At 35.3% G+C, this 17,002-nt stretch overlaps 1 protein-coding gene across 5 annotated transcripts in view; it reads left to right on the top strand.

Moving 5' to 3' along the window:
• The first annotated feature begins 972 nt into the window (after window positions 1–972).
• Window positions 973–17,002, top strand: part of LOC120416606 (beta-1,3-glucosyltransferase) — a 75,456-nt gene continuing 59,426 nt past the window's right edge. The window contains exons 1-3 of one of the 5 annotated variants that reach the window (XM_039578404.2): window positions 1,010–1,071; window positions 1,177–1,277; window positions 11,717–12,127. In XM_039578404.2, the coding sequence (XP_039434338.1) occupies window positions 12,013–12,127 (115 nt within the window). In that variant the 5' untranslated portion in view covers window positions 1,010–1,071; window positions 1,177–1,277; window positions 11,717–12,012. Of the gene's footprint in view, window positions 1,086–1,176; window positions 1,278–11,635; window positions 12,128–17,002 lie in introns of all 5 variants that reach the window. The other 4 variants (XM_039578402.2, XM_052707938.1, XM_039578400.2 and 1 more) reach the window with 4 other exon arrangements.

The raw sequence follows: 17,002 nt of genomic DNA, 5'->3' as shown, positions 1-17,002 counted from the left end.
TACGGTCCTTTCAATTGTTGAGCATGCGATAAAGACACGTTTTTCAATAGCTGAGCAGTTCTCTACTAAATCGATCTTTTTTTTGAATTTTAATTTTTGTAATTTTTAATCAGGCTGAAACTTTTTTGGTGCCTTCGGTATGCCCAAAGAAGCCATTTTGCATCATTAGTTTGTCCATATAAATTTCCATACAAATTTGGCAGCTGTCCATACAAAAATGATATATGAAAATTCGTTTCCGGCAAAGTTGTAGGTATGGATAGGGACTACACTGAAAAAATTATACACGGTAAAAAAAATGGTAAAAAAACACTATTTTTATTTTTTTTATATGTTTTAGGGGACATAAAATGCCAACTTTTCAGAAATTTCCAGGACTCCTTGAGACAAGTAATGTAAATTCAAATATTATTTGAAAAATAAATAGAAATCATCTCAATGTCACCCCGGTTCACGGTATTATGTTTAAGTTTAAAACAAGTTTCCACTTTCGTTTCTAAATACTTGGCAAAACAAACATGCAACCATGCAGCACAAACCACCTCTATCTCAAGACAAACAACGTTTAAATGGAAAATGACATCAAGGTTATCTCATCTCCCATTCAGGCTCCCACTCCATTTCCCACAGAGCACTACTCCAGTGCAGTGTGCCATAATTTGTACCGGTCATTCAGAACTGTGTTTACCTCTGTTTCCGCATTCTAAACAAACTGACCTTCATTCATCCGACCACGTCCACGTTGGTTTGTTGTGATTCATCGGATCTGCAAACACCTGATTCCTTGTTGAGTTTTCCCGCCTTTTCTTGCTGATTTTCCAACGGTCATGCGCACTTTTTGTCGCCCACTTCGGGCTAGTCACGCGATGAACACGTTTGTTTACAAACCGATTTTCCGGAATTTCCCGAAGTGAAGTGAAGTTCCCGCTTGAAAACAGTAGTATTTAGCAGCTGATTTTTCCGCCAGCCGCCAGTCATCGGAGAGCAGTGACTCGGTTCGGACGTGAGTTTTCCGCGGTGGAAAAGCGTTGAAAGTCGGGAGGAAGTTTGTTCTTTGGCGAGACGTGGCGAGTAAGGATTTAATAGTTGCGTAGATGTTTAAGCTTCACGTTTAAAAAGAAGGTTCTGCAAGTGAAATTCAACATTTAAAAAAGGGTTACTGAATAAATTTTTCAGTATCACTTCTGCAGCGAGGAATAGTATCGTGGCAGCGACGTGCTTTTACGACAGTTTGTTGTGGAAATAGTTTCCACCGGAAGAAAATCAGTGGAAAACCGGTGTGTAATTAAACGTGACTCTGCGTGAGGCCTCGACCGACGGACGTGCAGGGTGGTTGTGCGAAGTGATTTTTGATCTATTTGAGTGCTAGAGTAGCTTTTTCATTTAAGCTGAGGTCCAATCTACAATTAGAGCAAAAGATTTATTCTATCATTTTAATTGCCCCCACCCACTAAAACCGGAAATTGATTTATTTATATTTTTTTTTTTTTCAAACTTTATGGGGAAGAACCCTATGACCGAAAAAGCCATTTTGTATCATTGGTTCATTCCATACAATTATCGAAAATCTGTAACTATTGAAGGAATTTTCTGACCGATTTGGTGTCTTCGGCAAGTTGTTGGGATTGATGAGGACTTATCAGAAAAAAATGGAACACGAAAATGATTTTTTAATTTAGAGCAATTCCAGCTCAAATCAGGATTTTTTCTGGTACTTTTGTAACCGACCCTCTCCGATTTCAATGAAACTTTGTAGAGATGTTATCCTTGGCCTATATAAGCCATTTTTGTGTATATGGAGCCAATTGCACTCGAAAATGACATTTGAGAAGGGCGTAAATTTTTTAGATATTTTTGTATTCTGTAATTTAAAAATGACTGTATCTCGAAGCCGTTGCATCGTACCAAAAAGTGGTCAAAGACAAACTTGTAGGAAATTGGACGGGCTTTCTGAAAAAAAATACACTGAAAGAAAAATACATGCCACTTCTATGGGATTTTTCAATTTTTATGTTTAAAAGTTAAATTTTAAGGTGAAGTCACGATTTTTTTTCGTTCAAAATTTTGCGAAATTACAGCGGTTTTAAAAATAAAAATGTCGAAAAAACAGCTTTTTTGGTGTTTTTTGGCATTTTCTATGTGACAGACTTGATTTTTCAGTCTCAAAAATATTTTTAACGGAAAGCTCGTCCGATTTCCCATAAGTTTGTCTTTGACAGCTTTTAAATTGAATGCATGGGCTTACAGATATAAGCTTAATAACATAGCTCATAACTGAAAACAGAATATTTTTTTCAGTGTGGTAGAAATCTGGCTAGTAAATCATCTTACGTAAATATTAAAACAAGTCAAATTGAAAAGCTGTCAAAGGCAATTTTATGGGAAATTGGACGAGCTGTCCGGTAAAAATATATTTGAGACTGAAAAATCAAGTCTGTCATATAGAAAATGCCAAAAACCACCAAAAAAGCTGTTTTTTCGACATTTTTTTTTAAACCGCTGTAACTTCGCAGAATTGGATTTAGGACAATGGTCAATATTGAGAATTTTAGGTAAAATTGTCTAGAGAATCGATTCTCACTACCGGTTTTTGAAAATTTTGACGTTTAGAACACTTTTCAAAAAAACAGGTTTAGTAAATGATTTTTTTATTTTTCGTGACTTCACCTTAATATTTAACTTTTAAACATAAAAATTTAAAAATCCCATAGAAGTGGCGTGTATTTTTCTTTCAGTGTATTTTTTTCAGAAAGCCCGTCCAATTTCCTACCAGTTTGTCTTGGACCACTTTTTGGTACGATGCAACGACTTCGAGATACAGTCATTTTTAAATAACAGAATACAAAAATATCTAAAAAAATTACGCCCTTCTCAAATGCCATTTTCGAGTGCAATTGGCTCCATATACACAAAAATGGCTTATATAGGCCTAGGATAACATGTCTACAAAGTTTCATTGAAATCGGAGAGGGTGATTTGAGCTGGAATTGCTTTTAACTTTTTTTCACAAAAACTAATTATCAAAAATTTTTATTTTTCATTTTATGGAAAAAAGTATGATTTTTAATTAACTTTACAGATTTTTAATAAATTTTGTTAAAAAAAAAGATTTTGTGATATTGATTTTTTGTGAAAAAAAAGTTAAATACCAAATCAGCATTTTTCCCTGAACCTTTTTTCTTTCTTACAGATTTTTGAATATTTACGTACAATTGTTGTTCCAAAATTGTATGCAAACTTGTATTAGTGAACCAAATTCTTAAAAATGCTTTTTAGTCATAGGGCCCCCACAAAGTTTGAGCCAAATCAAAAATACAAAAAAATAAAAATGGTCGAATTCAGTCGATTTCGTAGAGAATTGCTTTGAAACAAAAAACTTTAAACAATAAATTTTGTAAAATCAGACTGTGAATTGGCTTTACGCAAACATTATCTGGAGAGCTTCGAACTAAATATTATCATTATACTTCAAATATGCTTACTTTTAATGTTCTTTCGCAACACTGGTGAGAAAACGTTTCTAGTGAAGAATGAATATATATTATTCATTTTATTCAAAACTCAAACAATCAATTTTATCAATCAGTTAAAAAAACCTAAATAACAAATTTTTAGCAAAATCTTGCGATCGTCAAAGTTGTTGAAAAAAAATCTTTCCATACACAAACGTCTTCTTTAAATCTCTAATAACTCGTCTGGGTTAACTCGGATAGTTTTGCGGCCCTCCACAAAATTATTTCTCAAAAAATTTTACATAAGAATCTCACAAAAATACGATACATTTAAATCCACTTTTTTGTGGAATTATGAAGTTTTTGCTTTTCTTCATACATTTTTGCGATTTTTCCCATACAAACTTCAACTTCAACGATCAATAACGACCCTAAAACCTTAACCGACTTGGCTCAAAATAGGCACAGTTATGTACTTATTTTTACCTAAAGAATCAAGCCAGGGGGTACCTCTTAAGATTTTCCAAAATTTTCATTTTTTCTTGTCACTCAAATAAGCACGGTGTTTTTGAATTATATGTAACTATTGTTTCCATTTGACATTTCAAAAAAAATCTACAAACGCATCGAGAATCCTTGCGGAACCACCCTTCGTGAAAAACGCGCGGAAAATCACAGTTTTCATTTGGTTTTGATGATGGTTGCGTGGCGTGCTGATGTTTTTGCAACAAACAAACGGTGACCGGCAGCGTGGTGGTTATTAGTAATAATCTGCCCTCAGGGCCACGAAGGGGGCGTTTTCACGCGATCATGAGGACAGGTCCCTCGACGGCCTGATGAACGAGGGAATGTTGACCGACGGTATTTTGTTATTGCTGCCTCCCTTTACCGTAAGGCGGAGGGGATAGGGTGGAAAATTAAAACGTGTGTATTAATTAAAAATCATTGTTTGCGCGGTGGAATTTGCAGCAAACGATAAAATGTGTCCACGTGTCCGTTAGCGTGTGCGATATTTGCATGAATGTGTTCGTACTTACACACACACACACCCAGCTAGAGGAACAATTTTCCGCGAAAATCGAGTCATGCTAGTGGTGGCCAAGAACCGGCGAACCGAGAGCGGGAACCACCTGAAAAGTCAACACCGACATTGACTTATTTATTATTTACCACTTTGCGTCGAACTTGGACCGAACCGACACGCTTTGCACGTGCATTTGGTGACGTGGCGTAAACGTCAGAAGGGAAAAGTGGTGCTGCATTTTCGATTTATCGCTGCTTACGTATTCTAGTATTGGAAAAGTTTCTGATCGAAAGCCAACCGCGGGTGGCGTGAGAAATGTTTGACTTTAATAGGCTCGTATCGATCCGGTTGGGTGCTATTTTAAAGTGAAAAGTGTAGTGTTGGAGGTTTGAGTTACTGTTGGGAAAACGTTTTAAGAATACTTCAAAATTAAGCGAAGAGAGTTGAATTACACGAGAATGCAATATTTTGATTTTACATGGCCAAATTACAATGACAAAAATGCTTTATGTATCAAGTCGTATCTTTTAGTCCCGAAATACATTCCTGTTATTATTTAAACAATGTGGTATCGCAACTTACACAATTTTCAACAATATTAAGACATTGTAACCGTTGGTCACAGATATTGAACGAACCTTCACCTTTCTAATTAATTAAATATAAACCATACCAGTGCAAATATATGTACGGATAATCAAAACTTCGGATAATCGAATCACGAAAAAAAAAATTTCGTTGTCTAATTTTTGATTGTTGAACATAGGTTTGACCCCTAAACTACGCTAAAATTATTTAGAATTTTTAAATCCAAGATGGCGGCCAAAATGGCGGTGATGCAATATTGGAAAAGTGCATCTCAATTTTTAAAATGCAATCAACAACTTAAATTTGACTAAAATGGGGTCGCAGAACTCAATTTTATGTTAAAAACAAGAAAATGAAAAATAGGAAAAAAAAATTTTGTTCGTGATTCGATTATCCGAAGTCCCATACAAACCTTCGGATAATCGAACTTCGGATAATCGAAACTTCGGATAATCGAGGCTTCGGGTAATCGAGTCTGGACTTTATATCATAAATTCAATCCTGTAAATGTAATCCAGATTAGGTGATCAGATAAATTTCCAGGATAGTGTTCAAATTATACATTTTCAGCCAACTTAAAAAATGATTAAAAATTGTTCCTAGCTTCTACTTAATTTTCATTCAAAACCGTATCAAAACAATACCCCAACATCAAAATATCATTGGACAACGTCACTGATACGTCATGGTTTTTTAGAGTATTTTTGCTTTGAAGTTATATGTGGGAATAAACCTATTTAAAATATTGTTGGGCCTTTTTTGAATGATCATGTAAAATGGCTCGTTGACCACTTACAAAGTGATTTTATAGTTTTTTTTTCAAAATTAAGGTTTAATTTATTTTTTTTATGTACATTTTTGCAAGTTTCTGCTTTTATTTTTTATTTATTGTTAAAAAACTATTGATTTATTAATACTTTGATCCCCATTTTACGACACAAATATGTTATTAAAAAATCAATTTGACTTAGGAAGAAATCTGTAATAATTGCAAAAAATACAAGTGTTTATAATAATTTGAAAGTCTGAATGACACTATTTATGAACTGACCCTAAAACTTACTTTGCACCTAAAACAAACCTTCCTCAGGATTCGAACTCCGTCGAATCTTACAATTTTTGAAAATAATGATTGCAAATCAACTTAACAGATTCTAACATTTTTCTCAATAAATTGTTTGAAATTTTGAAATTAAATATGTCTTTTTTGAACTTTCTTATAATTATTACATTTCATTTACATTTTAAGTGGTATGGCTTAATGCTCTTCATCTTTGTTGTATTTTTCGTTTTATTATTAACTGATTACATTTATTTTATTTACTTCAAATTGTTTTACATTATTGCATTGAATGGAATACATTTGGATAAAAAAAAAGAAAAAAATCACTTTAAAAACTAATTCTAACTTAAAACTAAAAAAATAAATTCATTGAAATATTCAAAACCACTAGAACGAGTAAACTACAAACTGTATTTTAACACTGGAACGCCCAACGCATGTCCAACTTACACGGACGCCCAAGCCTCCCAAAAAAAGTGGAACGGTAACTTCAACTCGCTGGTTCTCTGGCATTACTCAACCAATCAGGACAATTCTTATTTGGTTGGTGCCTCGTCGTCGCTTGCTGCCGAATTTTGACAAAATCAGCACGTTTTGGGCAGCTTCGATTCTTGGTCGAATGGTCACCACCGCAATTGAAGCATTTTGCCTCGATGTTCTCGTTCCCAAGTAGCAAGCAAAACAACGCTTTTTATTTTTTTGTTGAACAACTGCTGCATAAGCGTTTTAACACGTTAGTTATTGAACAAGTGTCATCAAAAATGATCAATTGTTCACATTTTGATTTAAAAACCATTGTTCAACATTGTTGTGTAACACAAATGACAAGTGTAGCAACGGATTACGAATAGTTCATTATGAAGTTTATTCTGACTTAAATGAAACATGATTGTAGAACTCGAAAAGCTAAATGACATTTGCAGACATGATGTTTCATTTCTGTTTGCTTAACATGATAACATCATGGATTTGACATGTGGCTTCGGCTTGAATTTCTCGTAAACAAGTTGTTTATGTGTAGTTTGCAAAACAAGAGAATGTAATATTTGAGAAACATGTTTGTATAGCTTGAACCACAAATTGTGTTTGTTGAAAATGGTTAGTGCAGAAGTTTAGCTGTCACAAGGTTTCGCTAAGTGTATTTTAAAATGCCAAAATTTCCGAAAAAGCTTATTAAAAACGAAATTTGGCGTCGTATTAAGCGAAATGGTTCATTCCGTGTTAAGAAAAAGGCCATGATAGTGGAAGCTGCGAAGCAGGTTCCCCAAATAAATCCGAACCCGATGGAATCAAGCAAATGGGTGGCAACAGGAAATAGCAAACCTTTCCCAAATGGAACCAGCAATCACCTCGTTCATGGATGTAGTCGAGGCTTCGAAAGGACACGATGGAACAACACAAAGTGCCGAGGAGGATCCAGCGGGTTCTAACGGGGACAGTAAAAGCTCCATGTAAGAGTTCCGGGATCATTTGAAAACGTGGGCTATTACTCATCAAGTTAAGCACACGGCTGTTAATTCACTATTAACTATTCTGAAGACCAATATTCCCGATAATGTACTTCCGGCTGATGCTCGGACGTTAGTAAAAACTCCAGCCAAAGTACAAATTACACACGACGACAAAATGGGAGGAGAATACTGGCATTACGGGTTGCAAAAAGTGCTCACCAAAGTACTGATGTTCAGCAAAAATCAAAGTATTACGAAAATATCTTTGATTGTAAACATTGACGGCGTACCCATCAGTAAAAGTTCGACGTCTGCATTTTGGCCAATACTGGTCAAAATCCATGAAATGGACGAGATTGCACATTTGTCCCCAACCCACGACGACGGAACGGCCATCAATTCCGGCTTGGAATTTTTGGATTTCCGGGTTTGCGCGACGGAAAACATGGTGCACTTCACGACACAAACATCAAAACAGAACTAACAAAGCTTCGGATGCGAATCTTTCACGCGTCAAACACGGCAGTGTGGCCAGAGCAATTTATTAAGAATACAATTGAAGTTTTAACAATAATTCATAGGATTTTTCTAACGTTTGGAGAAGTTCAACTGTGATTGTTAACATTTGTTTGCATTATTTAAAATTGTCTGTTTTATTTTGAATTGAATTTACCATACATTTTCCATCGCTTATAAAAACATACGACTTCAACCACTCAAAAGAAAAAAAAACAAATATTGGCACCCCTTCTAGTTCAATCCAATCGCTTCAGATAGATTGGAGGGATGTTTTAGTGAAGTTCAAAGCTTGTTTGTTTGCACTCATTCCAAACGTTCACAATAGGGGATGTGGGAATGATGTTACATCTCAGTCGTAGTGGTGTTTTTCGAACAACTGGCATGACTTTGGATTATTTTGAGGGTTGAGAAGTGAACATTGTTTCAATTTATACGTTTTATAAGTTTTCAAAACTTTTGTCGAACTTATTGAGAGAGTAGAGCGAGTAAATGTTTTTCATAAGAATGTGAAGTTTAAATAAAGCTTTTAGCCGAGCCTCAGTATCTTCTCTTCATAGGTACATGCACTAGCGCGCCGGAATCTCATCAAGCAATGTAGCAGCAGCGGGGAGTCTAGGATCGAATCTCGTCAAAGGCAATGAAATTAACAAAAAAATATTCCAATAATTATTCCTAATAAATTGCTTCTAGAATACATAAATAAAAAAAATATGGCAAATAAAAATTTCAAAATTGTTAATATTTTTTTTACAGCGATTTTTAACTTTGTTGTTGTGCTGTTTTCTCAACAGCGATAATATTTATATAAGAACATGGCATCACAAAAATATTCGTTTCAACATTTTCGACTTGTTCATCAAGAATTTTTTTGGGGTTTTGCTATCATCAGTTATTAAACATGACTGAACAGAATATTCTTAACATGTTTTAATAGCGTTCTTATCATGTTTTCATAACATTTACCCAATACATCGTGAGAAGTTCAAACGAAGTGTTCAACTAATGTTTTGATGACTAAATTTTGATTAGTTGTCAGTCATGATGAATTTTAGTAATTTGAAGCTTGTTGTATACGAGTCTGGCAAGACGTTCCAAGATTATTACTAGAACATATAAAAAAACAAGCCGTACTTTAACATGTTCAACAACAGAGAAACGTGCGCTAAAACCGTCGTAATAGAGTTCGCGGGGAAGTTTGGAAAACATACTAAATGAGTTTAACAATCAGTTCGGAATTCTTTTAGTGAACAAAGTGTGCTACTTGGGTTGATTGTTTCGCAAGCTTGAGTTTTGTGCTCACCTCCGCAGGTTGCACCACGACTATTGATGGAACAGTTCCTTCCACCATGCCCAAACTGCAAGCAGTTCGAACACTGTGTCACGTCACGGTGCACTGAACGATAACGTTGCCAAGTCACGATGATGTTGAAAATTGCCCGAACTGCTTTCAGCTCAGACGGCGTTGTCGATCCTTTCTCGAGATGAACCAGGTACAGTTGATCACGATACTTGATGTCCTTGTTGTGTCTCGTCATCTTGAAGACTTCGATCACGTTCAACTTAAGAGTTTTGAGCTCTTCTTTCAGCACACTCACATCCATGTCGTACAGGCCTCGGAGGACCTGTTTCATGGGGCGTTTACCTGGATCGTCATGGCTGTAGTATTCAATCTTGGTGTTGTTCAGGAAATCCCGGACATAGTTGTAATCCTTTCTGGTTGATAGCAGAATTTTGAGTCTATCAGCACACAAGCGAATGGAAGCTCGTAAAGCACCAGATTTGATAAACCCGGTCAGCCACTTTCGCACCGAATCCGATGACGATGTTTTCACAAAAATGGGTGGCAACTTTTCCCGTCGTTCAAATTCTTCCTTCTCGCTCACGTCCACAGGGAGGGTAGCGAACTGGTTTCCAGACAAATTTTGAGCGTCCTTGATCAAACTGCCTGGCTTTGCAGGTAGCGCTTCGGCATTCTTTAGCGTCTTCAAATCTGCTGATCCTGCTGGCGAGGACCGCCTCTTTTTCTTGCCATGAGGCATTTTTTGCACTTTTAAGCACTTATTCGGTGTTGGAGGGACGCACGTCTGACTCGCTGCTCTGTCAATCGCAGACTCCAATAAATTGTTGAAATTCTGGTTCTCAACGAGTTTTCTTTAGTTACACCTAATTCAAAGATAAAATAGTACCGTAGCATAAATTGTTCATTTTTTTCAATTCAATTCATTTTATTTCACGAAATAACAATTTTACAACTTGTGTGAATGACTGGTTCATAGAGATTTGGTGTTCCTTGAAACTAATTCCTTTTCAATAACCGCTTGGTAACAGAAGGCTCTTCAAATGCAATTAAACAAAAACTAGGGAAAATTTGGCAAAAAAAACCTAGTGAGATCGAATTGTTCATATTACATGTCACCATTTTCGAAATTTGAAAATAACTTTAAGATTTTAATGAAAACAAAAAAACAATTTTCTTCAATTGCTTAAAACAATAAAATCAACAATACCGACAGAAAACTATCATTTTGTGTTTTTATTTTAATTAACGAAAATGATCAAAAAATAACAGAAACTTCAAAAAACATCAACTGATAGATGATTGTTAAGTCTTTTAAATTAAAATAACGTATTTTTTTAATAACTTTTGAATGAAATAACGTATTGTTTACATAATCTTTTGATGAATTTGGTTCGCAAACTCATTTGAGCTTCAAATTTGGCCCGGCCTCCAGAAACTTTGAGCACCCCTGGACTATACTCATGAAAAACAAATACATTTATTGCACTTGAAAACCTAGTCAAACTGAATTCTCAGAATTGTAAAAAAAAACATGTTGTATGAAACTCGGTGCAAAATTTCATTTTTTTCGGCACTCGTCGTCCATATCTAATTCGGCAGAGCTTCGTTGCATAAATGTACGACTCGTGCTAAAAAAATATTCTTTTTGCACCTTATTGCATAAACTACTATTTTGTAACTTGTTGCAAGAACTAACATTTGAGTACGATCGCGATCATCGTACGATCATCTCAAAAAAGTCTATCTAAGCTTTTCCTGCATTGGGGTAATTAATAAAATATTTTTATCTTTATAAACATTGTTGTGCATAGCACCGTGGAAAAGATGAACTTTAAGCAATATTTCTAATTCCTACAAAAAAATGCTGATAAAAAATGGAATGAAACTATTTTTGTGAATGACAAAAAATATTTGTACAACATATTTCACTAACAATTTATATTTATAAATTCACGCAGACCATTGTATGGTAAATATTATTTATATATTTGGGATATTATCGATGGCAACGACATTATATTTTTATCGATGTTCAAATATTTTTTAAAAGCCTCCATCAATTCAGTTAGGCTGATCAAACTTCAAATAACCGTGATTTGTTTCACACACTAACATATTCTTACCAACACCAATCACGCACCACGAGATAAGCCTCACTCGCCTCGAACGCATAGATAACAAACGTCACATGCCACCTCGCGCCGTTCAGTTTCAAACACGATGAAATAATCATTGCAGTATTGACAGTTGTGTCAGTCTATACCACAGAGAAGTGAAGCATCGCTCCACAAAAACATTTAAAATTCATCACATTTCCAGAGCATAAAACATTCCGCACAAAAGCACCAATCGAGTGAGATAAAAATTGACACTTTGGTAAAGCTCTGAATTTGCGTGTAGTAACAGTGCCAGTGCCAGAATAAATAATTCATAAGAACCGCCCTACAAAATGAATGAATGAATGAACGACGCTGAATGAAACTGAAACCAAGCTCAATAATCGCGGGGTAAAGTGCGACGATAGAACCACGTACACACACAAAAACGAAACCTAACAAAACGGCGAACCGCGAAGCAATGTTCCAATTGTCAACCGAAAATGAATCGGCGGTTTAATGAAATTAATTATGCATTCGTCACTGTTGATCTTGGCGTTCGTCCTGGTGCTGCTGCTGGTGGAGCCTATCCAGCCGATGCCCTCCGAGGAGCGTTCCGAGCCATTCCCAGTCGGTAAGTTGTCACTCGGTGTAATTTAGCCCCAAATTAAAAGCACTCCATTTAGGGGGAGGATCTCCTCGGTGTGGTGTCCTGGAATGATAACGAGGGTAAACAGAAAAGAAAACGTGAAAGGGAATGGTACCTGATTTTATGTTTTCGCGATTTTTTTCTGATGTTGATTCTTTTTTTCAAGTATGTCAATTCAAGCAAAACAATGAAAATGGGCCGAAATTCGCTCATATGAGCAGAATAGACTGCTTGTTTAAAACTTCTCATTGGCACATTTACATTGTTTTGCTTAAATTAATAAAAGAAAAGAATTTAGAAAAATTGTAGTCTTTTAAGTCAGTGCCTTTTTGTGATAAAAAATAGATTTTGAAAGTTCAATTTTCAGAAAAATTGCGTTTGCAAAAATTTACTTCAAACTCAGTTTGTGCCTGCATCGAATTCTGCATCTGAATGAAAATAAACAAATATGAAAAATGTATTCAAAAACTGAAAAAGTATTCAAAATTCAAACAAAATTTACTAAATACAACAACGCGACATCTACCCTGTCAGCTGTCTCTTTGAGGGAATTAAACGAAAGGACGACACTGCTCCAAGGCCATCGTCGTCATTTTCTCCGTCAATGAAGAAGCTTTCAGACGAAACCAAGCGCTCAGGGTTGCCGCCCGAGCGTGGCATGTTTGATGACCAAGTAACTCAATTACACAGACTTTGACTCGAAAAAATAGAAACATCGGTGATGAAAACGAAACAAAACCTTTCTCTTACAAACCAACAATAACAACATTCCGAAAATTGATGTCTTTACCTTAGTTGCTCTCTGCCGTCGATGTGGGGAACGAAGAACTGGAGAAATCCTAGCGAAGAACGAAAGACAAAGTCAAGACTATTCGTAATGAGAAAATGAATTTGTCATGACATCAATACTAACTGTTTTCTATAAGTTTGACCTCGAGAAGCTTTTTGAAAAAAAAAAAAATTTCAATATCTCTAGATTTCTTTACAATAAGTTGATATTACCGAGCATTTTGTAAGGCTCGATCAAAAAAATATTTGATATCCTAAATATTTTGATATAAAATTGGAACAATAAATCTGAATGATTTTTCAATTTTTGACAAAACTTAAAAAACAAAAGTAAAACTTTTCTTTAAAATCCAAGAATATTCATCTGGTAAACCACAGTCATTGAATACGACAAGGTTTGTGGACAAAATAGCCTATCTGCGGGATGTCCTCGGAGCGTTCTCTGTTGTGTACAATGCAAATAGGTACACGTTGACTTCACATGATACGATCGCTTGTTGTCTGGGTAGCGTACATTAGCAATCAATGTCCTGAATAAGTGAAAATATATTTGAAAATTATATTTTGAAAATGTCTTTCATATATTTCAGTCGAAAGATTACCATCTTCATTTCAATATAGTTTCAGTACTTTGAAAACTGTAGCTCAAAATTAATTAATTCATTAGTCATTAGTTAATTAGTTCAATTGTTTAACAGTTTAAACCCAAACTATACAAGTCATGTGAAATTTAACACGATATGGCTGGCACAAATTATTATAAACCGATATAACCCCATTGATGGTTTATCTGTAGAAAGTTGTATTTCAGCGGCCTGAAAAATGAAAAGAGGATCGCCAAAACGCGATAAAGTTTGCTAAAACTAGCAAATTTTTCAGCCTGCAGCAAAATTACCTGGAATAGCTCATTTTTTCACTGTTTTGGAAGCAGGTCAAATTTGACCCAACAATCTCAAGGAGCTATTACACTACTAACAAACAAACGAACAAACTCGCACTTTTTCGTGTTTGACAGTTAGCCAAACTCGCAAACAAGGCCACATGTATGCAGGCTGACGTGTGTATATAAACAAATCCAGGCAAACAAACAAAGCAGGCAACCTGGCAAACTGTCAAAAAGTGCGAGTTTGTTTGTTTGTTAGTAGTGTAATAGCTCCTTTGTTTGCCGTAGTGTAATAGCTCTTTTATTCACCTATGGACTTTCTTCACGCGCGAAAGAGAGAGGAGGCGAAACACGCAAAATAAAATCGCTACCGAACTTTACGGAAATAATAATCAGTTAAAGATTTTTTTGTGAATCTCATTGAAAGCATCACTTAAATTAATTGACTTCGCCTTGTTTACAAACATTGGTCATCTACAAAAATTGCCAGGTAACTTTTTGACGTTTCACCTGCAAGGGTAGTAGTGAAATCGGTGTTCCGTCGAATAATTCAGATGATGTTTTTGTGTGTTTCATTGTACCGATCTTTCGTGCGCGAGAGAGGAGAGCCATGTTCCCTTCCGATTTTTTCTCTTGATGCACGGAGAAAAAAGAGTTCCCAAAATCGTGAGCAAGCGTTTATGAGAATGGGAACCACGAACAAAGTGTTCAAATTCCATGGTACGTTTTTCAAAATCGTACCATGGATTTGAACATTTTGTTCGAGGTTCCCATTTTCATGAACGCTTGTTCACGATTTTGGGAACTCTTTTTTTCGTGTGAGCGTCAAAAGATTTCTTTTGAGGAAGATTCTTCCATCGCTGGACCGAACCACAAAAAAAATCTTCTGGTTTAGTAAAAATATCCACTGTTTCGGGATCAGTTTTCCTAGAATCAGCGATTCTTTTCGCCGAATCAAGAATTGTTGCGAATTCCAAACCAACCTGGAGATTTTTCTTCTGATTTGTGGAGATAAACGATGGTCCAAGGGATTTTTGCACAGTTTTATTGAAAACAACGAGTGAAACTTTTTTGGAAATGTTTTCAAACATAATTCTGTTTGTTTTGACACTAACTCCCCCTTCACACTGCAGTTTTTGTTAAATTATGACGGCAACCAAATTCAACCAAACTACAGGACAATGCACAGAATGGTCAACCAAACAAAACGTGTTTGTTATTGTTTACATTGCGTTTTTGTTTACCGGACGTCATTAACATCAAAACGCGTTTTTTCTGGGAACGTAAAAAAGCGATCTGATCCTGGTTCTCATTATTATTTTGCAACAGAATTGCACAGAATATCATAAAAAGAATTTGAGGATCACTTGATTCCTTCACTGCTTGTCAAAAACATACAAATTCAATAATATTTATTTTTTTCAATATTTATAAATTTCTTAAATAAATATTTTTTTTTTGTTTAGAAGAAGGTATTATTTTTCACAGTGTTTGGACAGTGAGCGAAGAATCCATGCTCCAAAACCATAAAATTGCATTTAAATTTGTCCCTGTGACCAGTTTGAGAGAATATAATAAACAATAATATAATATTTTTCATGGCAAATATTTTTTTCCAGAGCAAACCAAACTGGTTTGAGCTCATTCATAAATAGACAATAATTTCAATTCCGATTCAATTCAATTTTTATTTTTCGAGATAGCATGTTACAATTTTGTTTCTTTTGTGCTTGTATAGAGATTTGGATTTTCCTTATAACTATGAATGTTTCAGATACTGACTTGGTAGCATAGAAATTGTTTGCTTCAAATCTTCAAATCTAAGAAAAGGGTGGTAAAAAACCTAGAAAAATCCATAACTGTTATGTTTGTTTAATCTAATATCACAGTTGGGGAAGAAGGGGGAAGGGGAAGACACTAATTTAATTTACTTTTTTTTTACTTTAATATATTTCTATGCAATAACAACTCCAAGTTTTTAAATCTCTTGAGCGAGCTTTTAAAATATGCTTGCAATTTTTGGGCACCTTTTATAAATCATACGGAGCAGGTTTTCAACGATTTCATGATGATTCAGCTTAATCAATTATTTCGGTTCTGTAGTAAGAAGTTTCATATTTAAACCTCTTAAGCCCTTGATAGCTCTAGTGCTCGATAAATTGTCAACTTCAAACTGTAATTTCTCGAACATTTTTAAATAAATCAACTTTATTCTTCTTGCGAAATCCTCTTTGAGACATTTATTGATACCAATTTAATTTGCATCCAATTTGGTCTTGATAAACAAAAACGTAGAAAAAAGCTCAATTTTGATCTTGGCGGGAAGGGTTATCTATTTCAAATTGTATAACAATAATTATGTTTATAGAAATAAACTTTGACAAGGAATTTTTAAATGAACTAATAGGTTCAATAAGAACAGAATTGAATTGAATAAAATTAAATTAAATTTTTAATAATGCACAAATTTCCCGGGAAACAGGAAATATTTTTTTCTGGAAACTCCAGGAATTCCCGGAACGGTAAATTGGACGCTCTATAAGAAACTGATTGAGCCAAGGGTTATCTAAACACGGGCTACCGGACTCATGCTGTTCTACTGCAATTATGTTGAATGCAAAACGTTTCTGCATTTAAGGCTGGTCACCCTTTGCTGCATTCAAGAACTATACAACATATTCATGGGGAACCACTGTGCAAAAAGTTTAAAACGAGTTTCAAAAAAATGTGAATGATCAAATTTAGAAATTATATCCATTGAGTATTTATAAAAATAACTCAATATTAGAGATTCAAAACAATTTCAGTCGCACATGGCTTGACGAAATGTTTGAACATTAAAAGTTAATCAATCTCAAGAAATTAATAAAAAAAAAGCAACACAGATGGCAATTGGTTGGTTCAAACATTTTTCAAACTGTGCCCTCTGCCCCAAACTGCATCGTACATCACTCCTTGCTGAATTCGCAAACCCTTGTGTGAAATATGGCCGCTTCTGATTTAAGGCTTTGCGCGGATATAAACACTTTTCGAGCGTGAGGACGTATGTGCGACACGGTTTGCCCTGACTGGCCGGAACGCGCGGGAAGACCAACCAACCCATTCCAGTGGGTGGTTGACCGGAGGTGACGTGATGACAGGAATCAACGCTCGTTAAGTTGTGTAAGCCGACACGACAGGATCCTAGA

Source organism: Culex pipiens, chromosome 2 (assembly GCF_016801865.2).
Source record: "Culex pipiens pallens isolate TS chromosome 2, TS_CPP_V2, whole genome shotgun sequence".
In the NCBI taxonomy this organism is placed as follows: domain Eukaryota; kingdom Metazoa; phylum Arthropoda; class Insecta; order Diptera; family Culicidae; genus Culex; species Culex pipiens.
The sequence above is the reverse complement of the archived record's forward strand: the minus strand, read 5'-3'. Positions and strand labels throughout refer to the sequence as shown.